We start from the raw sequence: 24,070 nt of genomic DNA, 5'->3' as shown, positions 1-24,070 counted from the left end.
TACTTGGAAATTTATTGTATAATGTTTTGTTTTTCTAATATTGAAAAAACAGACTAAATCAGCTCAATCCAAACACTCCCCAACTGCAGAACCTTGGCTAATACAAACCTTGACTTTACTAAATTGAGATGGCAAAAAATTCCTGTCTGTTTTCTCATCTCACCCCAAATTTAACCAATTCCCCTCGGTGTCACTCACCACTCTTCCAGTCAGGGTGGCACAGTTTCAGGTCTCTGCAGGTGCGAGCAGGGTTTTTCTTGGATCCCTCAGGGCTGCGGATGTTCTCAATCTGGTTGTTGAGAGATTTGAGAGTGGCGTCGACCTCAGCATCATGCTGTCGGAGATTTCCAGAAGCCTGGTCGGCTCTCATGTACCTGAGAGGATCGGGGCCTTTCTCAGTCTGACCCAGACCAGCGAAGGCAGACATATCGATGCCAGGGCCCGGGGGACCAGGAGGACCAGGGGGTCCGGGGTTTCCAGGAGGACCCTGAGAGAAAAGAATAAAGATGGGAGGGTTATATACTTCTTCTTTTTTTGTTGAGTCTTGCAATCATTGCACTTCTGCATTATTTTGCCCTTTTCTGTCAAACCCGTCAAGCCTCTCTTCCTGATGGGTTCAGGAAATCCTCTACAATCTGTTCTTGTATCTCATTTCTATTAACTTGTCTGAGACTTCACTCCCACTTTCAGCATCCACGTAGTAAGCGAGTCATTCATTTCCACTGATACTCACATTTAATTTGACCTTTGCTAAATTTTTCCTTCCTGTTTTTCAGTCCATTAATTGCCACTTAATTTGTCCATTTCTTGTTGCAGTGCACCTACAATTCCTGCTTCAATATGAAATTATGAAATGCAGACACAGTTTCTGCAGCTCCTACACCATAAGTGTGCCCTCCTTACAGACTGACTTTACGTCTTCGACCATTATCTTTAATAAGGACAACAAATTTGCTATAATCTGGTATAATAATAAAAAACAAACATTAAAAAAACTTATTTCATTTATATCCACTTAATTTTGTCCCATGTGGACATTATGTTTCTGGCTTTTTATAATATTTTGCTGCTACTCTTTGTACCAATCAATAAAACGTGTTAATTTATATAATGGTTTTGATTTAAATTTGACCCCCCCCCCCCGACTAATAGTGTTTTTTCTTTTGCGACAGGGACAGAGAGGAAGGATCGTGTCATGACTGACTGTGATGTAAACCAGCGAATAATGTTCTACGAAATTATTTGCGCAAATGTTCAACTCACGTCACACAACTAAACCCCTCAGATCTCACACTCATGATGTCATGAGGTCGTGACAGTCGTGCACAGTTTCCAATCTTGTCCCATTCTTGTTTTTTCAATTCTTGAAAACAACTTTGGTATTCTCATGTATTTAACACAAACCTGTTTTTTGCAGAATGTAGCAAAAAGTAATAAAAAAAACTATTATAAATATGTGACGGAACAAATTAAATTAAAAAAAAAAAGAGGAGCATGAATTGAATGAGCACAAAAAAGCACTCACAGCAGGACCGGTCTCTCCACTGCGACCACGGGGTCCAGGGGGTCCAATGGGTCCAGGCAGACCATTTGAACCGTCTTTTCCAGCAGGGCCAACGGGTCCAGGTGGTCCCTGCAGAGACAGTTTGAGATGTTAAGGTCTGAAGATGAAGCATTTAAAGAAGCTAATGGTTTTTCAAAGTGACTGCCACTTTTTATTACAGTTGAGTATTTGTACTCACACGTTGTCCTGCAGGTCCAGCAGGTCCAGTAGCACCCTGGTCTCCAGGTTGACCCTAAAGTAGAAGAAATACAGTAAATACCTGAAGCATGATGACAAGAAAACTGCACTACAGCAAAGGCACGGATTAGTTGAAATGACTGAGCTGGTGTACAACAAAGTTCAGGAGGCAGACGTATGTTTACAGGCAGAGAGTGATGCTTACTGGAGGTCCGGGGAGACCCTGCAGACCAGTGAAGCCTCGGTGTCCCTTCTGTCCTCTTTCACCAGCTTCTCCTGCCTCGCCTTTGTCACCACGGGGTCCTTGGGGCCCCTGAGAACAAAGCGTGGTAATATGTGTGTGAATTTCAAGAGTTAATTTAAGCCTTGTGGCAAAACCAATTTTCTTTTGTTTATTCAGGCCAGAAATTATTCAAGACTTGGCATGCAGCTTTGTTTCTCTCAGAAAGAAACATACAGGCATTCCTCGGGCACCAGCAGGTCCTGAAGATCCAGCAGGTCCTTGTGGACCCTGAAACACAAAAGAAACAAAAGGAATTATGGACCATACGAACACAATGATGATTATTCTAACTTTTAATAATCTGCTAGTAGAAATTTCATTAATAATTACAGTAAGTTTCATTTTCAAGATTTAGCAATTTGTCTTCACTCTGTACTTGTCATTGTGTACCAGCTGTGTACCTCCTTGTTCAACAATATGCTTGTATACCAGTCAAATATGTCTGCGTTTAGGAAGCAAACTGTGATAAAATAGTCTACAATTGTTAACATAGTACACTGACTGAATGTTATGTAAATGAGAAAAGCAAGCACAGAGTTTAATTTTCCTCTTAGACCACAGGTCACTCAGGGATAAAACACTTGAGACATACTCCTCAGCACTCGCTATCAGACAATATGCTAATTTCCAGCAGAGAAAAATCCACCTTATATAAATCTCATAAGGCCAAACAAACTTTGCTCTTCAGCTGCAGCTTTTCTAGAAACATCTTATTTTAATTTAGCTTGTCTTGGAGGTAATACTCACAGGCTCTCCTCTGTCTCCCTGTTTGCCAGTGGGACCAACTGGGCCAGAAGCACCAGGAGCGCCCGGAGCACCAGGAGCACCAGCAGGACCAGTGTTACCACGCTCACCCTGCAGAGTGAGAGCACAACAGTCAGGGATTTACATGTAACGTAACATAACTCAATTACTGCTATCTACTTAAGCACAAGGTTTGATAAAAGATGTTAGAACCAGATGGTAAAAATAAAAATTTAATGCACATATACTATATAAATACATTTTTATAAAACTGTGCACTCAGAATAAAGCTGCTCAAAATACAGAAGTCCAGCAGCAGACGAAGAAAAAACTGAGTGAATATGATTGTGTTTTAAACACTAATTGCATGTGATTGTATATTACAGGAGGCTGAATCTATAAAAGCATCTCATCAGGCTTCCGGCTGCAGTTTTGCTTTGCTTCACGCTGCTGCTGTTGTGCAGTCTTATGCCACTATCGTGCAATACTGATTTGAACGTTTCCAAAATATCAATAAGGGTATTAAAAATTGGATGATAAGACCCAGACTTGCTTCTCACCTTATTTCCAGGAGAACCATCTCTACCGGGAGGTCCATCAGATCCAGGGGTGCCCTGTCAGATAATGGAACCAAATCAAATGTTAATAGTTTCCACCAAACCAGATGTCCCCTTAACTGAATACAGATCAGCTGCATAATAAACCTGCTCCAATGAGGCGCAATATTAATGTGGTGTAAACACAATGCAAATGTAAACATGACACAACGGCGGTGCATAGTAACGGACTTCACCTGTCGGAGGAAAACAGCTGAGAGCCCTAATGTTGCAGATATGAATCTAATTCACACATGCTGCATGCTAGCTATTCCCTGACCTCTCTGCCAGGCTCTCCAGCAGGTCCAGTCAGTCCAGGTGGTCCAACAGGTCCAGGGGGTCCACGGTCTCCAGGACCACCAGAAGCTCCTTGCTTTCCAGGCTCACCCTGAGGAGAAATGAGAGAAAAGACTTTTAACTGACTTCATTCAGTTGTTACCGTTATTATTATTTATTTAGTCGGATTAGTCCGCTACATAGAATATAACATGTTTGATGAATGCTGTCATTTTATGTTAAAAGCTTAGCTTCTGCTGTAAAATTAGGAAAACAAGAAACAATTCTGGGGTCTTGTGGATATAGAAATAATGTCATATTTAATTTGAGTATGATTCTGGTCTGTAGTCATTGTCCTTTTTGTCGACCAATCACAGCTTTGTGAATGATCAGAGAGGATTAACTGAGCTTATAAAGGTCCTCATAGGCCACCTTAAAAACCTGTCAAGATGGTCATTATATATAACTGGGATAAAAGGGTACATTTTTGTACATAGTATGCTTGTGCATATTCCTACAGTACATATCAAATTTTATAAATCATTCATAAATATTATCCTCAAAAAGTAACTGAATCCACAGTTCGACTTCACTTCCGCTACTAAAATCATTTTCTCTGCTTGAAACATTCCTGGGTGACTTTCCTGGCATCACTGCTGTTTCCTTGGCATCCCTTTCATGCGTACGGATGAATAATTGATGGTGAGGACATGCCCACTGAGATGTTGTAAGTAGGGGACAAGCTCATGTCACGTATCTAATAGTGTGAGACGCAAGAAGGGGAGGCTTCTTGTCACATGTCATCTTGTGCATCAGATAGACTCACATGGAGAGCAGCCCTAGCTCATGTGAGATTCGATTTGACTGTGACCCAATTAGGGCAGCAGAATGACAGTGGAGCCTGTCTGAAGGCTTTGCACATTCACTCGTACTAAGTGACAAAACAGTAGGCACTCTGCTCTTAAGGCGTCTTCCTGAATATTTATTTTACCACCCTGTTTCTGAAAAAGTTGGGAGGCTGTGCGAAATGTTAACTGCAGTGCAAGGATTTTGAAACCTTTTGCAGGTATGAATGCAATGCACAAAAACAGAATGGAAAGTAGAGATTTGTAGTTACATTTGTTTACATTTTTGTTTTTAAATTGACAGATATTAAGTTGCTTCCAGCAAAGATATGGAAACACCTCAATCTGAGTAACTACAGACACACAAGTGGAAGAAATCCAAATAAGAAAAACACTTCAAATCTATGAGCTCCAACTTTACTGGATTAGAGTTTAAAAAACACCAAAACGATTACATAATTACATCACCAACTATTTTCAACACTGATTTTCTTTTCTTAAGTTGTTTTCTTGATCAATCAATTAATGTCAAAATGTCAAAATCCAAAAAAAGGAGAAAATCAATAAAAAAAATCAACGGGTAAGAAAACAACCTTTGTTCTCTAGTTTATCTGAAGCATGGAAAATTAATTGTATTACATTATATATCACAAATATTTATATCACAAATGATTTTGCTTATGTCTCATGACTAATACATGAGCTTATATTGTAATTTTATTTCAGCTCTATTACTGTGAATTAAATGTCTACATAACATTTCTACAAAATAGATAACAAACATTTTAAATTTGTAATGTTTGACTCTTGGAAATTATGAGGATCATATTTTAGGATTTATTCTGACATAGACTAAATAATGTGTCGTTTTATTAAACTAAATAACTGACAGACAATTTGCAAGTTGAATTTTATGAGTGGGTGAGTGGGTATATTACTTACAGAAGGTCCAGGCAGACCGGGGAAACCTCTCTCGCCACGCTGTCCAGGGAGACCAACAATACCACGCTGACCAGCCAATCCCTGAGGACCTGAAGGACCAGGCGGGCCCTGAGAGGAGAAAAGTGGCAGAGCGGTGGTTATATAGATTTTTACTATTATTATTATTATTTTGGGTGGTTATGGATTCATTTAACAACTATCAACAAACAATTTTGATCATATAGGTATCAACAACCAAGAAAATCAGCTGAGAAAAATCAAGAGATTTTACAGTTTATAAATTTAACTTCTAGTTAAAACAAATCTGAAAATCTAAACCTAATCAATAAAAAAAATCACCCAAACTAGAAAGTGCACAAATACTAAAACGAGTGAATACATGGATATAAAATTACAAACTAAACAATGTAATATAATATAAATAGGTTCAAGCACCTTTCATTCTGGTGTCCCATAGACTCTAATATATCTGCGTTTAGGACTAAATAATTTTAGCCACCGGTATAACAGGATGTCACACAGAAAGGTGACGGTGTCTTCAAAGAATTGTTTAAGAGAAAGAAAAATATATGATTGATAGTTAAGTAAGAGGACTGATGGGGCTCTAATTTCTATCCTTTTAATGTGAAGTTACAGTGAGAAGCCTTTCGTGGATAACAGCTAATAAAACACTCAAAGTGATCCATCAATCACCAGCCACTTTATAAGGCACGCCTGTTCCACTGATTGTTAGCGCAAATCTAATCATCCAATTATGTGGCAGCAAATCAGTGGCTTTAGGCAGGCAGACATTGTAAAGAAGATCTGCTGAAGTTCAAACTGAGAGTCAGAATGGGGAAGAAAGGGGATTTAACTCTTTTCCTCTTGAATGCGCAGTAGGGGTAATAACCCTTGTATATTTCAGGCCTGCTGATGGAGAAACAGAAGACCACGCTGGGTGCCGTTCCCATCAGCTAAGAACAGGAAACTGAAGCTGCGATTCACACAGGCTCACCTAACTGGTCAGCGGAAAGCTGGAAAGACATTATCTAATGAGTGTCTTCAGAACTAGGTTCAGGATAAAAAACATGCATGCATAAAAGTTGAGCATTGTTTAAATGCCACAGCCTGCATGTGTATTGTTGCTGACCATGTCTTTATGGCCCTTTATGACCACAGTGAACAGAAGGATGATGAAACATGTCACAAAGCTCAAACTGGTGTCTTGAACATGAGAATAAATTCACTATTCTCTGATGGCATCCACAATAGAGCAGCTTTGATTTGGGCTTTTTGTAAACAAAAGGGAGGGGGGGGGGGTCTAACCTAGCAGCAGCAAGTTGTTCCTAATTAAGTGGCAGGTGAGTGTGCACAGTTCATTTAACACATACAGACATGCAAAAAAAAGAAAAAAGCCCGGAGGTTATGCAGGGCGCTATTTCTTGCAGGTTTTGTGATGTGTGATGACTTTTTGAGGCATCACTTTTGTTTACTGACAAACGCTCAATACAGTTCAAATACAATGCAAAGCAAAGATGTGTTTGTGTCCTATGATTTATCTCTTCTGTCATTTGCTACACATGGGATTTTATTCCCAGCTGCAGTTGCACTTTTCAGTGTCAGTCTCTCCATCACCTCTCCTCATCGCCACAGCTCACTCTTTCACATGTCCTCTCCCTGAAAACATGTCCACTATAAACAACTCACTCCAAGTGACAACTGAGCACCCAGTTCAGCTGACAAAGACTTTGATGTGCTGATACATGGTTCAAGGCTGAAAATCTGTAATCTATAGGATGGACGGAGTCTTGGCACAGCAGCTATCTTGATGTTTGGGTAAGCTATCGTCTGTGGTATGTATAGTATGGTATGTCATTGTCTTGACTTGTCACGTGTTTGTAACGGGCGCGTGCAGGCAGCTCTGGGGGTAGGCAAAGTAAAAGCCTGGGCTCCTGTCATCAGTCTGTCACTGGCCTGTGCTACCCTGTGCTGTCAGATGTCTCGGTCTGCTATTACAGCCAGTGATGGACACTGACAGCTCTGTGCAGTAATGGAGGGTGTTTCCATTACTGATAAAATTGGCTCTTTGGGCTGACAGAGCCACACAAACGCCGACAGACGTGCAGAAAACAAACACATCTGATCATTTTCTACTCCCCAGAGTAGCTCTAACGACCGCCTAAATATGGTGCACTGAAGAGGTTTCAAGTATTACAAAGTAAAAAGGAGTTGCAGGTGATGCCAGCCAGTGTCTTGAGTGTTTTATGATGGAATCTGATTGTAGAATGAGAAACTCACAGGTGGACCATCCTCTCCAGCGTCTCCCTTCTCTCCGGGAGTTCCAGCGGGACCACGAAGCCCAGCATCACCCTGTCTGCCTGGAGGTCCACCATCTCCCCTCACGCCTTTGGGTCCATCTTTACCGGAAGGACCAGCAGGACCAGGAGGTCCAGGATTACCCTGACAAGTGTGAGGAGGAGGACACATAAATATGAATCATTACTGAAACATATGAGTATTTTTTGTTATTTTAACTATCCAGTGATGATATGTACAGCTCTATATGACTTCAAATAACACATAGACTGTATATTAGAACCCTTACAGGGTTAGCCTGTTTTCTCACAATATGTTTCTTTGCAGCATGTCTGCAGAAAATGAAAATCTAAGCAAACACACTGTGGTGAAGTGTGGAGGTGTTGAAACAGCAAAGGTAAGCACTTTATAGGTGCAAATTACAAGGTTTCCTATGACACAAAGAAGTCAGGCAGCATTAGAAAACACATCCCTGTATCTGTTTCACAACAGTTTCTCTTGCTTATAAAACACAAATTAAACCAGCTGTTCTTTTTTTCCCATACCTGTGATAGATGTAGTTTTATCTTTATCTTTTTATATAAACTCCACAGTCAGACAAAAATAGATTTTTCTGAAATTATATCAACTACAGTTATACACCAGCAAATATAATTACGATTTATGTTTTTTGGCTCGGTTTGGGAACCCAGTAAACCAATTCAGAATTGATCTTTTCAAAGGATGGCATGGATGCCCCATCAAAGGTCAATAGATGGTTGATGATTTTGAAAATATAGCTTTTGCAGATTTATTCAAAGCCATTTAAACATCAACAGGAGTTTCTGGAACTATGGGGAGATTCACCACCATCTTTAAAATGCTGAATAGGGAATATATTCAGCAGAAGCACACGATAATCAACAGCTTACAGAAAACACTTTATTTTTGCTTTTCCTTTAATTTTTCATTTGCTCTTATCATACTCTTAGTTTTGGTATCACCACTACACGTGTAAAGCTGCACATGGAGTCAGTTTGATGGAGGGTTTAGTCATCAGGACGCTGAACTTACATTGGGGCCAGGGGGTCCAACTCGGCCGGCAGCCCCCGGGAAACCAGTGGCACCCTAACAGAGATGGGCGCATTTAGACAGAGTCACAAATAAAATCCTAAAATAATGCTTCCTGCACATGTTATTATGAGACAAGAGTAAAATAATTTAAAAGTGAGACTCTTTGGTATAGATAAAAATCACTTACAGGAGGTCCCTGAGCACCACGAGCACCTTTAGGTCCAGAAACACCCGTGGGACCCTGAAATGAACATATTCTGTGTTACACTCTGACATTTGTTGTATTTTATAGTAGCTCGTTTCTGTCAGCTAGTTTCTTATTCTGCCTTATGTAGCACAATCACCACCAACAGTTGCTGTCACTTTGTAAACTCCACCATGCATGTTTAAAAGAGAGGTAGAAATGAATGTTTTGCTGATTTGTGCATACATAACAGTTTCTCTTCTTGTAGGAAAAACTGTCACTCAGTGCCTGTCGTACTGTTATATAAAGCTTTTGATTAATAAGAAAAACTGGGATACAAACATCCAGTGTTTTTGTGCAACCTTATTTTGGGTTTAGAAAACATATTTATAGTGAAATAATACATGTAGTGACACTTACAGCGGGTCCAGGGGCTCCAGATGGTCCTTGGGGTCCAGGAGCACCAGCGTCTCCCTTCTGTCCAGGTTCTCCCTGCTCTCCCTTGGTTCCAGGCTGACCGTCAGCACCCTGAAAGCAAAAGACAGAAACAGCTGTTGATATACATCAAAGGAAAAAAAGTGAAAGGACTATGTCTTAATAATCAAATACTTTCAAAGGTCTTTCACAATTACCTAAAAGAATTGTTTAAAGGCTCATTTTACACATGGAGTTCTGTTTACCTGCTAACACTGCATGTAACATGTAACCTGTGTGGATCCATTATCATATATTAAATGGTTTGTTAAATTATCGGTTAACAGATCTAACTAAAAAATATAAGATCTAAGATAAGATGACATATCTTCACTTGTCTTTTGTGTCGCTGCAATACCAAACTGCTTAAGTACCCCATTTATGATGGAGAAGTACATCAAATTATGCACAAATCTCTGTTTTTAAATCCCAATCAAGTCAGGCCATTGAGTTTATGACTCTCGTCTACAAGTGCTACTGGTGCAGCATTTAGCCTCGTTGTGCCCACAGCGTCTGTGTTACATACACTTTAAAGTGGACCTATTATATTTTTTCTTTCACAGCTCTCAGTTTAAAACATGACCAAAGGTTCAAATGATGCAGTCAGTGAATAGTAATGCCCAAAAGCTCAGGCATTAATCTGCTCTAAATACTCAATTTCATGCACTTTTTTTCTCTTTTGAAGATGTGGGTCATGTAGGCATGTAGCTCTGTGTGGAACTACATAAGCCCCACCTGCATTTCAAATCTTCTGTCTTACTGGGACAGCCAATTAGAAGAAAGCTAGCTTAAAGGAAGGAGAGCTGTGGCTTTAGACCAGCGGTCCCCAACCTTTTTTGCGCCATGGACCGGTTTATGTCCGACAATATTTTCACAGACCAGCCTTTAAGGTGTTGCGTATAAATACAGTAAAACAGTACCGGTACCAAAAAAAAGGAAGATTTATTCATAATACACGTGAAAAGACCCAGATAAACCGAGGTAATGTTGTCCTCGGGTCAAAAATGGTCCCTGGGTGAATGGCAAACAAGTATATGGGAATCCCGAGGACAACACAAGGGTTTTAACGATACATACAAAAAAATAACACTTAAAACCGATAAAAACCCTGAAAACCATACATTTCACATGCGAGCCTGAACTCTCACGACCCGGTACCAAACAACTCACGGACCAGTACCGGTCCGTGGCCCGGGGGTTGGGGACCGCTGTTTTAGAAGATCAACTGAACTTGAGCTGCATTGAGAAAGGATAAAATAACAGCTGCTCTAGGAGAGTCCAAGAATACAAATACAGAGCTGGGGTAGGACATGAGATATAATTACACAACAATTTCAAAACTTTTAATTGCAGCTCCTAATGTACTGTGATAGTCGGTGTGCTCTGAAACAAATAGCATTTAGATACCTTGTAATGTTATTCATCCTGACAGAAAATCAATAATTAATCATTGTGTAAGGTAGAGAAAAAACAACCTGTTTAGAGATAAATTGTGCTGCCACAAATATATTGATGAAATCCATTTGGAGGGATGCAGCTTATTAAAAAAACATATATTTTATGTCCATCGTGAGTCTTTGGTAATAACTAAATGGATGTTTGACAAAAAGACACTAATTTCCCTCCACAGATATTACACCGAGGAAACAAGACATGTGTCAAGATAAAGAAAATAATAATTCACCGAGGCCTAAAACTGACGTAAAGGCAGTTAGACGTCCAAGTGTTTCTAGATATGAGCGGTAGAAAAGCCCCGCCATGTAGATGCAGTTATTTTTTTACTTGCAGTTAAATAAGCAAGTTGAACCACTTTAAAGTAAAATTATACTTCTATTACTTTGCTAACAAGTCGAAACATAAATCACTCAGGAGTCTGCAGTAAGATTAGTTCATGGTGATGGCTTTCTACTTACTGGGGGTCCAGCAAAGCCAGCAGGTCCAGGAGGTCCAGTCTCACCCCTGTCACCCTGAAAGATGAAGACACAGAGGCATTAAAAACTCAGGTGTTAGGCCAACTGAGAGAAATGGCGGATCTGTTGAGACCAATGTTTTAAAAATAGTTGCTCCAATACTTCAAAATGCCTGGCTCTAAAGGAAAACTGAAAAGCTTAAGTATAAATATAAGAATAAAGAAAGATGATGATAATTCAGGCTGAGGTGCTGAACTGTGACACCATAAACCAGGTGAACGAGATCTATAAGAGCATGCATGCTGCCTAAAAGCCTTAATATAATATACTAATATATGATGATTTGACCTAGTCACTGTGCATGCACCAAATTCCTAATCTGATATGTTTTCTTTACTAAAACAATAAACTGTGACACTCACAGGAGCACCGCGGACACCAGGAGCTCCAGAAGGACCAGCAGGACCAGATTCACCCTGCGAGAAAATACAGGAAGAACATCAGCAACATCATACAGAAGGTTAACTTTACATTATAGAAACCTACTTAAATAAAGACTTGTGCAGAACAAGACATTACATCATTTAGATCAAATAAAATAAAAGTAAAAACGCCTCACCTTCTCACCATTGGGACCAGCAGGACCAGGGGGACCAATGGGACCAGTGAGACCCTGAAACATGAAACAAAAAAGTATAGTTAGTATAAAGACTTGGAGAGGTTTGTAGTGTGAGAACAGAGACTTCACACTTTGCTTTAAAATGAGCAGCGGGAATAACAAAACACTTTTATTCTAAAGAACAAAAGAATGAATATTTTAGATTTCAGATTACATTTAAAGTATAATATGCTGTAAATAAGAGATTCACATGTGCAGATAGATATGTATGCAACATTTTATTTCCAGGAAATAAATGAAAGTCGTTCTATCTGTATTCAGCAGAAGCTACTGTCATTCACGAAAACCCAAATGAATGACAGTCACTCACTCTGGCACCATCTTTGCCTGGAGCACCTTCGGGTCCTTTCTCTCCAAGGTCTCCCTGTGGGGATAAATAACTGAATTAAAGTCTGTCGTGTGACAAGAAAATATGCATAAATTTATACTCAAGTAGGGAAAATTCCACAAATTGAGTGTTTATGCATTCAGTTTGCTAACACTTGTTTCCCATCATGGCTTACTCTGTCTCCTTTGGGTCCGGGAATACCAGCACCTCCTCTCTCTCCAGGCATACCCTGCAGGCCAGGGGGTCCCTGAGCCCCTGCAGTACCTGCAGGTCCAATCGCTCCCTATTATTAATCAAAAATATAATGAGATGACAGGTTTGGGTTCAAAGAGAGGAGACATTTCAACTGTTTACTTTCTCTAAGCACCTGCTACACATGCACAAAGATGTTTTATACCTCCTGATTCAGTCAAGGTCTTTAAAAAAGACTTGCAAAAAGGCTTGTGATGATGTTCTGTCACATTTCAGACAGATTCTGCTCGGGCTTTGTTTAATAACCCACAATATGAGTCAGAAACACAAACACGGTGCCATCTCAGAGTGAGAGAACATCTGCTCATTCAACAAAAGAGGCCGATGCTCATCTTTGTCCCTGCCTGTTGTCTTCAAGGTTAACAGATGACTGAGAGAATAAAAGAGAAAATAATCCTGCCAACTTCTTTTTCTTCTTGCTACAGAAGAATGTTAAAAAAAAGCCTAACTCTCTAATGAGTCGGTCACTTTTAATTTAAACATAAAGACATCTTAATTTCAGGTGTTTTGCTGTGATGGTGGGTTTACCTTTAATTCTGTTATTAAAAGGACAAAGGGCATTTTATCATAAAGGCACGAATCTCTATTTCACACATCAAAGCTGAAACAATTGAAAGCAAATGCAGACTTTGATTGTTTTTTTAAAAAGTACTCCTATAGGCTCACTCTGAGTCAAAACTTCAGCTGTGCTGCGGTGCTTTATCGTGCAGCCTATAAATCAGACACACGCAGCATTTCTTCTGCCTATCATTAAGCCATGACCACAGGGCTAACACAAGCACAACACTGGCTGTGAATACTATAGAATAATACTCTAACTCAAAGAGGCCGACAAACGATCCCTCTTATAAAACAAATCGTTTTCAGAGACTTGCTTTTCTACAGAGTGTTGGTTCATCCCTTCTTCATCGTCACCACCATCACACTCACAGTCTATAATCCTCATCCTCTAACCACTTATGTCTGGGGATGAAAACCTATGAACTGGGATTAAAATATGACCAGATAACAATCCCAAAGTGGGAATTGCAGCCTCTCTGAGCTCTTCCTCTGCTCACAGTGCCATTGTGACAAATCACTGCAGTGGCTGGAAATTGCTGACAGATGGCAAGTGAGTGTATAGCCTGACTGGAGACACACTGAGCCATCAGCTGCAGTGAATGTAGGAAATATTTTATTTTGTTTTAAAGTATTATAAATTTATGAAATAACATGAATGCAGAAAACAGAAATAAAGCAAACGTCCAGACCTGAACTGCTGACTGACGCTCAATTCTAGTTACTGATGGCTCTTCAACCACTAATCCTCAACTTTTGACAAAACTGTGTTTGCTTGTGACTCATATCTACAAAGCAATTATTCACAAGAACCCAAAGGAAGAAAGTTTAAAAGTAAAGGAGAGCTTATTAAAAATATGTTTTCTTCTGTTTTCCACTCTTTGAATTACATCAGAGATCTACTATTTTAGTCAGTAAAAAAAAAACCTAAGGATGCTGAACTTAAATTGTCTCAGGAATTAGAATTTTTTAGCCTCTAGGGGAAAATAGGCTTTTACTCAGTCTAGGAAACACTGAAAGTTTAGCTTTGGAAGCAAAGAAAAAGCTTATTAAGGTTAGAAACCTGGTGGCCAAATGTAACTCTGTTGATTTAGCATTAGCTCAACAGTACAACCTGCACAGGAGCAACCTTACACCAACATTTATCAGGCACATGTGTTATTAAAAAGACAAATGCAAACATTAGATCATGAAGGAAAAAGCTGTTCTGTCTCAACAAAAGAAAGAAAAATGCTCTGCTTCAGTCCAGCCACACCGTAGAGACCTCAGTTACAGTCGGTGTGAGGTTCAGTCGATATCCTGAAGCACACACGTGAGCAAACGATGGTGTTTAATGACTTCTGCAGAATAACATCGTTAAATATTTAACCCTCATCTATTATTTTGCAACAAAACCACTCCATCAGATTTTTGAGTCTTTTGATTTCCCCCCCGCAGACACTGTAAGCATGTCCCTCACGGTTACGGTGTCTGCAGACATGACTTTGTTATCGAACTCTGAATGTCCAAACACAGGGATTAAAAAATGTTTAGATATTGTGCTATATATCTTTGGAATGGATTATGTTTCTCTGTGAGGAAAAATATGAATCTGAATGAACTGTACATAATTTAAGTTTAACAAAATGAACTGCATTGCATCTCAGTCTTTACTACACTATATTTATCTAAAGCAGCTGACAGCCTGCACAGGGAGCGCAGGCAGGATGGAGTGGATGAAGACGAGTGTCTGGGGTGATTTGTGACAGCAGGATCGTAAAGAGAGTGAAAGGGAAGGTTTAAAAGATGGTAGTGAGACGGGTATGATGTGTGGTTTGGAGATGGTGGTGCTGACAAAAAGACAGGAGGCTGAGCTGAAGATGTTAAATTTTCATCGGGAGTGACCAGGATGGACAAGATTTTACAATGTGTATTTTAACTTTGGTTTATTGATTTTAGGTGATGGTTAGATAGCATGTACATTTTTACCTAGCATGGCTCCTGTCATGCAATACTTCCAAATGTTCTACCAGGGAAAGGAAGGTTTGTGCTCTCTTTTTAATCCTCCTTATACTTTGTATCTGTAATTCTGTTGTACATTCTTGTATAATGACAACAAAGTATCTTATATTTACTGGAATAAAATAAAAGCTATAAATGAACCAGTTTAGATTATGACCTGTAGTCTGGGACTTGATAGGCACTTAAGTTGATTCGTTTTTTTTTTCTTTTTTTAAAGAAAATGCAATGCGATTCAAAACTGGAAAACTGAGCAGAGGTTTTATTGTCATATACTGTCACATACTAACTAGACTGCTCAGTGCAGCAGGGTGAGGAATGATGCTGCCCGCTTTCTCTAATTTTAGGCTGAAAACACCAAATATACGCTAAAATGCTGAGTACACACAGCTTAACTCGCAAACACTCGAGCTAATTATTATTCAATTATACGCTCAGACTGCTCTGTTTCTGCTGCCTGTGATAAGAATATTGAAAATCTCACTGTGTTTCGCAGTGGGTTGGGTGAACCTCAGGGAGCAACATTTAATCAGTTAAAAAAACATGCTTGTTATTGGCTGCTGGACTCACCTTGGGTCCGTCAGTTCCAGGAGTTCCAGGCAGACCTCTGGGTCCCTGCAGACCCTGAGGGCCAGCGGCTCCTCTCTCGCCGGGAAAACCACGTTCTCCCTGAACAGTAGCACAGTGACAATCAGCGGCATGTATGTTAATCAGCAGCCTACAGTATAATGAAATTATGTTAAGATCGTGAACTTACTCTAGGTCCAGTGGCACCAGCAAGTCCAGCCTCTCCAGGAACACCCTTGAATGGTGAAAAGAAAGAGAAGCTAAAAGACCTGCAAGACTATCGCTGTTGAGATACTTAGTTATGCTTTATACTCATAGCACTAACCAAACTAAATTAAAGCCAAAAAGCAAATATTAAGTGTAATTATATATTTTTAAGAGTTTAGAAATCTGGTAGATGACATCTTAAGTCTTAAGACTTTTGCAGTCACTGATAACGTTGGAAAAAAGCAGCAGCGCTTAAACTGTTTAATTACCTGTGTAATTAATCTGAATCATGACCTTGGAGTAAGTACATAAATTCCTATCTTATACTCTATCTTTGTATACTTTTTTTTATCTTTGTCTTATTTGTCTTATTTGATCATGAAAGTGCACAAACCTGATCTCCAGGCTTTCCTCCCTCACCAGGTGGACCAGGAGGGCCAGGAAGACCCTGTGTGCAGGAGAGAAGAAGCATTAACACTGAATGCAGCGAAGATCCAAGTCTGCACCCCCCTACGCTTCAGATGGTGTTATTGTTGCATGAACGTGTCTTCAGGCCTGCAGTGCTGACAGGAGTTACATATCACTTCCTGTGGACTGAATTATGGCTGTCACGTATGACTCCATCTTCCTGTCAGTATGTGTCTCTGTCACCGGAAACTTGGGAAAGATCAGGTGATTTGTGGCTGAATAACAACATCTTCTTTTTTTCATGTTGAAACATTTTAATTTACTGCATTGCCATGGAAACACAGTTCAGGGAAAACTCATAAGCTAAATTGTTAGAACATCAATAAGGAGCTTGGGAAATTGTTAATATGCTCGGAAAAGATCTCTGCTGCTAAAAGGTGGCGCTATGACTGGAACTCAGTAATGACATGTACAAGTGAAAGAGCCGCAGTTTGATCCTGTGAGGGGATACAACTTCCTCTGGGGCTGCATCACAAAGGTCATCTGGTAAAGAAACATATCTGCCAACCTGTTAAATATGCAGAGCCACCTGCTGCAGCCATCCTTTCTGAATAAGGGAGCATATGGAGGAATGTGTGAGACCACGCCTCTTAATCTGTGAATTCAGGTGTTTTCAGTCCTGTTGCCACATGTGTATAAAATCAGGCACCTGGCCAGCAGACTGCTTTTACAAGAACGAATGGGCTGCTCTACAGAGCTCATCATATTCCAGCATGGTACTCGAACAGGTTGCCACTCGCAACAAGTCAGTTCGTGAAATTTCTGCCACTGTAGATATTCCACAATTCGCTTTAGTGGCTCACCATGTAAAGTCACAGAGCGGGTTTGCGAAGAGTTAGCAGAGCATCGTGTGTAAAAGTCACCAGCTCTGCTGACTCACTGACTGCAGAGATCTAAGACTCCTCTGGCATTAACATCAGCACATGAAGTGTGTGCCGGGAGCTTCGTGGTATTGATTTCCAAAACAACAGTTTCCTGTAGCTGTAACGTGCAGGTGGCCCAGTATCAAACACTGAAAAGGAACATTTGAGCTGGCAGAACAACAGTTTCCTTATTGTCACCTATAACTAAAATTTGTTGCACTGCTGCAGCAGGACCTAATGTCAAGTCACAGTTTTGAACACTTTGGATTATAAATGTCTTTAGATTTTGCAAGATTAAGTAAAATTGCTGCACAGGATACATGTGCCCAGCAAGTTTGGCACATCTAGGTGAAACCATACGTGTGAGCCATTCTGCAACACTCATACCCAACATATGACTCGGTGACAGACGTGCCCAGTTTCAGAGTTTTTGAGCCCCTTTAGCTGCAGTTTTCTAGCTAAATAGTAGACATAACCTAATCTTACCGGGCAAATGTTTCCTGAATGCTCACAACACGTAATTCATGTAATTAACATACATGTTAAATATGTGTCATTCCATTAAAATATACTTTAATGGAATGATACATATATTTCTCTGTTGCACCATAAACAACTGTGATCATAGAAAAAATAAGTGGTTCCCAATTCTGGCACTGCTCAGCAGAAGAAAAGCAATAAACTGAAGTTTCTATGTATAACTGCACAATATAAAAGTAGTGATACAACTGCTCATATATGCTCACAGGTGTTATAGCAAAGCGTTAAGTATGCAGACTCACCTGGAAGCCAGAGGGACCAGGCTGTCCTTGCTCTCCTCTTTCTCCAGCAGGACCCTAAAAGTCATAATTACAGTCACTTTACAATTCATTAAAATTGTGCAATTTCACGTCTGGCTGACAGTTAAAATGGTGGGAAAATTCTGCAAAACCTTCCACTTCTTAGTAAACATTATAAAAATAAAATATTTATCATATACAAAATGTTCTCTAGTTCAAAAAGGTTTGTTTAGTTTGCTGAAACATAATCTTCAAAAGAAGTTGAAAGTCTGTAAGTCAGTGATGGTGTGACGTGATGTACAGACAATTTGGTCAAGGACTTTTTTTTCCAGACAGAGCTACGATAGAAGCAGTCTGGGAAATGGAGATAACAAAGACTGCTTCTAAGTGCAGACGTAGAAAAGGGATAAGATAATATTGGTGTTGAAGGTATATAAAGTGGCATGGGAGCGATAGAGATACGTACAGCAGGGCCAGGGGGTCCAGCTGAGCCAGTTTCTCCATCTTTGCCGGGCAGACCCTGGGGAGACGAAGAAAGAGAGAGCCAGAGGAGGATGGGGTGGGAGGTGGAGGAGGAGGTTTGACAGATATCAGCACTAAAGCCAAAGGTGATGCTCTTAACTGGGCAGACATCTGACAGATATATAACTGAGACTTCTCGTGCTGAAGCTGGACTCTGTGAAACTGTGTACTTGAAAAATGAAGCTAATCAAAAGTTTATAGTTTCTGACAATAACAAATATTTGGCTCTAAAAAGAGACTTTACTTTAGCATAACATGTTTATGTTTTTATGCACGTGATTAATTAATGCTTCATAAAAACACAGCAGTCAATCTGAGGAGCGTTAGTTTCAAAACATAAAATGGAAACACGATGAACGTACTCTCAGACCAGGAGCTCCAGCCAGTCCTTTCTCACCAGACTTGCCAGGTTCACCCTTAGAAAAGCAGAAATAAAATCCAGTGGTTAGTGAAAATGCTACTGCTGATCCCTTTGCACCTATTGTGAGAACAAAGGTGGATACAGGTGATGATGCTCATCAAATTATATAAAATTACTCAGCAGCACTCCACATGTTGCTGAACAGGTACTGTGCAGTTTTGAATCATGCATTTATGTTTTAGAAAGGACAAATAAAACACATTGCAACACACTGTAAAATATTACTCCCTTATAGAAGGTACTTTTTTTTCTTTTTACTTACAGTTGCTCCCTTTGGTCCAGGGAATCCCATGACTCCAGGCTGTCCTCGGGCTCCCTGTGGACCAGGAGGTCCTGGACGACCATCCTCACCAGGCGCTCCCTGAGTAAAGTCAAGCCAAACGGTAAATAACTGCCATATGTTTCTCTAACAAAATTAAAAATGTGACTACAAAATCTAATTAATATACAGCAAAATTTATGACACACTGTGTATAATCCCTCAGTAATGTTACATCCATTCATTTAGTAATCCAACCAAAAAATGTAGCTGTTTGTTGCACATTTAGCCAAATATCATAATATTACAAATCTGAAATCATTATGCAGAAATGTATGTTGTATATCAAATAAATGTGAGTTGCACTATTTCAAATCCATTTATTTTTTAGGTGTTTAAATTAATTAGTGAGGCTTCAGTGAGTGGTGCAGCTTACAGAGTTTACGGCTCCACCGTCACTACTAACAAAGTGTATAAACATAAGGATTGAATGTTATCCTTAAAAACAGGAGACTGTGTGGCAAACGGAGCCCAAAGTGAAAGAGAAAAAACACAGCCCCCTGAATTCAGCGAGAACGTGGAAGAAAGCTACAGTATAAGGCTGGCGGATAATGGGCGGATAAATTTCCCACAATTCAATTTGATGAAACCACTCATGAGTCATTATGTGATCAGAGCACATTCGGTAAAATTACAAGTCTCTCCCTGGTTGTTTCACATGTGATATTAAAAATAACACACAGCTTTTAATACAGCAAGCGGATGCACAGCGTGTAGTTATTTCTCTTAATTTACAAGTAAACAACAACGACTAATTAATGTCTGTTACAACAAGAAACGTGTACATGAACATACAGAAGGTCCAACTTTGCCTTGAGGCCCAGCATCACCGGGGCGTCCAGTCAGACCCTGTCAGAGAAAGGAAGGAGAATTACTGGCTAAATCTGGATGAGTCATCGGGCATCTCTTTGCAGACATATGCTAAAGAAAGGTGGGATTACAGAACATATGGCACCATGTGAGACTGATTTTACACCTCTGACTAGCCCCCTGTGCAGGAAGCAGCACCTGCTGATGGAAATGACTAAGAACGGAAACATGAATGAGAGCACATTGCTCACAGGCTTCATTAACTCTGTTTTCTAATTTCATTTTGGTGACTGCACATAAACAATCTACTGCTGCAGCTGAAATTAAATATTTGAGAGGAAGAGGAAGAGGAAGTACAACTTCTCTATCTATCTATCTATCTATCTATCTATCTATCTATCTATCTATCTATCTATCTATCTATCTATCTATCTATCTATCTATCTATCTATCTATCTATCTATCTATCTATCTATCTATCTATCTATAAACATGTTCTTCTGAACACTTTTGAGATTTGTGGAAATTTAAAGCACATTTCTGCAGATCACCAGCATCTATGCGTAATAACGCGCTGTAGAGGAAGCACTTACTCTGGCACCGGGCAGACCGGGCTCTCCAGGGCGGCCGGGGTCACCGCTGGCACCTTTGGGACCGCTGGCTCCTGAGGGTCCACGCTCACCGGGGGCTCCCTGTATTATGAGGAAGAGTGTAAAGTCAAACACAGAGGACGGGAAACATCTCAAAGTTCAGTGGAGATGTGTTTCTCTTTTAGTAGGATGAACACATTTCATTGACCTGCAGGAGATGAGAAGATTAAATTCAGACAGATTAATTGTGATATAAATGAAACTGTCCGTGGAAAGATAATATTTACAGTTTTTCTCAGGCGCTTTGGTGCGTTTCTCAGATCAGAATTGAAATACTCATAACTATTAGTTCAACCTCCACAACACTCAGTCATTTGTGCACATCATAGTAGCAATTTCTCCTCTCTCTGAACAAACTGCAAATGATTTTGGACATGAATCAGTTGCTTCCATACATTTCCCTGCTGCTTTCTGACATTTCCATTTGCTTATGTCATGTCAGTCAAAAGTAATCATACCTATGGATGCTGAATAGTCATTCCCAATAAAACTAATAGTCATACATCCATTGCTTGAGTCATCACACACAAAATTGTTGAACTAGTTATCACATGCCAAATATTGGCCATCTGTCAAGCAAATCCTATACCTTTCTGTATCATTTTTCCTGGAAATGTCTCCGAAATTGAACAATTGATCTCGGGTGAATTACAGCTGTCACTCATGAGGAGGCGTGTGAAAGTTTAGTTGTAACCAATGACAAACAACTTGTTCACTGTCAATTATGGATGAATCCTGTGAATCCCCAATTGGCAAGCATATATAAACTGCGCAGGGGCTAGTGTGTACCATTTCTACACTTCTGTGACACAAAATGGAAGGTCAGCACCGTGGAAGAGGGGTGAGGATGCGGGGAGGAAGGGGAAGAGGGAGAAGAGGCAGATATAGGCGGATTCCTAATGAAATAAGGGCTACAATTGTGGACCATGTTGTCAATCACGGCCTCACCATGGAGGAGGCTGGTCGAAGGGTGCAACCCAATATTGGAAGAACTACTGTCAGTTCAATCATTCAAACATTCCGTAGGGAAAACAGGTATGCAAACAGTAATACACTGTACTGTACTGTGCCATCTCAGACACATCACATGTTACTGTACTGTATTTGCAATTTCACAAAAAGTTCACTCTGCACCACATAGGATTGTAAGACAACCTCGCGGAGGCGGAAGAGGGCCCCTTTTTACCCCACAGCAAGAAGAAGCCATTTGTGCAATGGTCATTGCAAACAATGCAATAAAGCTGAGAGACATACAAAGCGCTGTCATAGAGAATTACACGGTATTTGGCAATATTGAACCTGTTTCAATTTCAACAATTGACAGAGTACTCAAGAAAAATGAAATCCACATGAGCAAATGGCCCTGCTAGCAGCCATGGATGCAGCATGTGATGACATCACAGCAGGGTCCTGCAGAGGATGGATTTGCCACTCCAGGAGATACTTTCCTCGCTGCATTGCGAGGGATAACATCTGTTGTGATGTAGATGAAAATATGTGGCCAGACAGACAGGAACGTCTGGATGTGCCAGAATGATTTACTGTACTGTTACATGTGCTGTTTATTGTTCACATTAGTGCACAGCTCTACCAAATGGGTGATTTTATGTTTACATGTATTCTACAGTGCACAAGTGACTGTAGCATATTTTTCTTTTGCACAATTCTGTAGGATTACAAACACTTCTACACAATGGAAATGTGAAACGTACGTATTCAGTGTCTCAGTTACTCCCAAGACTCCCATAACATCTACAGTGACTTTACTGCACATTTCAGATGGCTGTACAGGTAGGCCATAGTGCTGTCGTCAGCATTTTCAGGTGTCACCAATTGTTTTTGCAATGGGAAACACTGAAATTATAAACTGTCATAGTGGAAACATGACAATGCCATTTGACTATCTTGTTCATAAAGATGGTGTCAAGACTTTTCATTTTGATGGCACTGACAGTTTCATTGACATGGATACTTGCTTTTGAGGTGTGGATAATCAATTCTGTGCATGTGACGTGCTTTTGCAGGCTATCCACTAGGTTTTGCAGTTTGCACTAATTGTTTTGGGAAATGCACTAACTGCTGTGCAAATGTTAATGGTGTTCTGAGAAACGCACCAAAGCGACTGAGAAAAACTGTAATGAGATGTTGGCTTTGGTGATTTGGGACATGTAGGTCAGTGTGCGTGATGGGTTTGTGAGCTATGCTGCCATCTTGTGGGAGGCTGCGTGCATCGCTGCTGCCTCCTAAAGTGTGCAGGATGAAGTCAAAGGGAAACAAGTGTGCTGACAAATGGCACTTTTTTTTTACTCTTCAAGGAAAATAACATTTTTATTATGACCTTCAATAATTTGTGAATTCAGAGTGAACCCCAAAGACGTGCCTCATTAAGCGCATCGTTTTAAAATCTGCCAGCTGATTTGTGCAATTTAACTTGATTTAAAAAATGTTATGAGTTAATGAGGGGAAAAATGATTTCTCAGAGAAGTCATCACGGAGACCAGAGTCAATTTACGCTCAATAAAATGCTTTGTGGAAATCAGGTCAGCTGCTTTTTTCATATACATCGTGTTTTACCTTTTACAGTGTAGTCAAATATGTGCAGATTATTTATCTTTTCTGACAAAAATATATTTTGGAATTTTAAAGGATTTATACATTCATGAAAAACAAACAGCTAAACTGAGAAATAATCCTGTTCTTTAGAACTTTTACAACAGTTTCAGCAGTTTCAGCTTTCACAACCAAGAAAGTAAAATATAGATATGAATATCTCAGTTACACAGTTTTCAAGGTTTTCTGATGGCTTCTAGTCTACGTTTGAAGTACTATTATTTCAAAGTATGCTGAACTATTTTTGCTTAATTGGTCTTCTGAAGCGTAAGTTCGCCAATTATTAACAAGCTTATATCATCACCATCAGACTGGAAATGCTTTTATCGCTCAGTGAAGTAAATATTACTCCCTCCATGCTGCATGTCAAAATTCTCTACACTACCTACACTAAAATAATAATAATAATAATAATAATAATAATAATAATAATAATAATAATAACAACAATAACGTCATGACACAAACATCTTTTTTATGTCTTTTGGAAAAGTTTAAATTAAATGTCTGTGTATCACATATAACTGAATGTATTCACACACATTTATTCACACATACAGTTTTACACCTGCAACTACTGACCAGATGCCTAAAACATGCTCTACTCAGCTCATTTTGGCTGTTTGGAGCGCTTCACTTCCTTTTCACAAACAAAAACTCTTCTCTGGAGTGTCAGTGAAACCATCATGAAGCTTA

General features: G+C 39.8%; 1 protein-coding gene across 2 annotated transcripts in view; it reads right to left on the bottom strand.

Annotated features, from left to right (window-relative positions):
• The window catches only part of col2a1b (collagen, type II, alpha 1b), a 47,979-nt gene that overhangs the window by 2,760 nt on the left and 21,149 nt on the right, over nucleotides 1–24,070 (bottom strand). For both annotated transcript variants that reach the window (XM_082532973.1, XM_082532974.1), the window contains 27 exons: nucleotides 20,708–20,806; nucleotides 20,100–20,153; nucleotides 19,248–19,346; nucleotides 18,927–18,980; nucleotides 18,509–18,562; nucleotides 18,046–18,099; nucleotides 16,327–16,380; nucleotides 15,916–15,960; nucleotides 15,729–15,827; nucleotides 12,526–12,633; nucleotides 12,333–12,386; nucleotides 11,963–12,016; nucleotides 11,766–11,819; nucleotides 11,347–11,400; nucleotides 9,380–9,487; nucleotides 8,963–9,016; nucleotides 8,776–8,829; nucleotides 7,705–7,866; nucleotides 5,428–5,535; nucleotides 3,645–3,752; nucleotides 3,329–3,382; nucleotides 2,772–2,879; nucleotides 2,199–2,252; nucleotides 1,947–2,054; nucleotides 1,743–1,796; nucleotides 1,526–1,633; nucleotides 199–487 (listed from right to left, as the gene is read on the bottom strand). In XM_082532973.1, coding sequence (XP_082389099.1) covers nucleotides 199–487; nucleotides 1,526–1,633; nucleotides 1,743–1,796; nucleotides 1,947–2,054; nucleotides 2,199–2,252; nucleotides 2,772–2,879; nucleotides 3,329–3,382; nucleotides 3,645–3,752; nucleotides 5,428–5,535; nucleotides 7,705–7,866; nucleotides 8,776–8,829; nucleotides 8,963–9,016; nucleotides 9,380–9,487; nucleotides 11,347–11,400; nucleotides 11,766–11,819; nucleotides 11,963–12,016; nucleotides 12,333–12,386; nucleotides 12,526–12,633; nucleotides 15,729–15,827; nucleotides 15,916–15,960; nucleotides 16,327–16,380; nucleotides 18,046–18,099; nucleotides 18,509–18,562; nucleotides 18,927–18,980; nucleotides 19,248–19,346; nucleotides 20,100–20,153; nucleotides 20,708–20,806 — 2,305 coding nt within the window. The remainder of the gene's footprint in view (nucleotides 1–198; nucleotides 488–1,525; nucleotides 1,634–1,742; nucleotides 1,797–1,946; nucleotides 2,055–2,198; nucleotides 2,253–2,771; nucleotides 2,880–3,328; nucleotides 3,383–3,644; nucleotides 3,753–5,427; nucleotides 5,536–7,704; nucleotides 7,867–8,775; nucleotides 8,830–8,962; nucleotides 9,017–9,379; nucleotides 9,488–11,346; nucleotides 11,401–11,765; nucleotides 11,820–11,962; nucleotides 12,017–12,332; nucleotides 12,387–12,525; nucleotides 12,634–15,728; nucleotides 15,828–15,915; nucleotides 15,961–16,326; nucleotides 16,381–18,045; nucleotides 18,100–18,508; nucleotides 18,563–18,926; nucleotides 18,981–19,247; nucleotides 19,347–20,099; nucleotides 20,154–20,707; nucleotides 20,807–24,070) is intronic.

Source organism: Aulonocara stuartgranti (assembly GCF_965226115.1).
Source record: "Aulonocara stuartgranti genome assembly, chromosome: 5".
Classification (NCBI taxonomy): Eukaryota; Metazoa; Chordata; class Actinopteri; order Cichliformes; family Cichlidae; genus Aulonocara; species Aulonocara stuartgranti.
The sequence above is the reverse complement of the archived record's forward strand: the minus strand, read 5'-3'. Positions and strand labels throughout refer to the sequence as shown.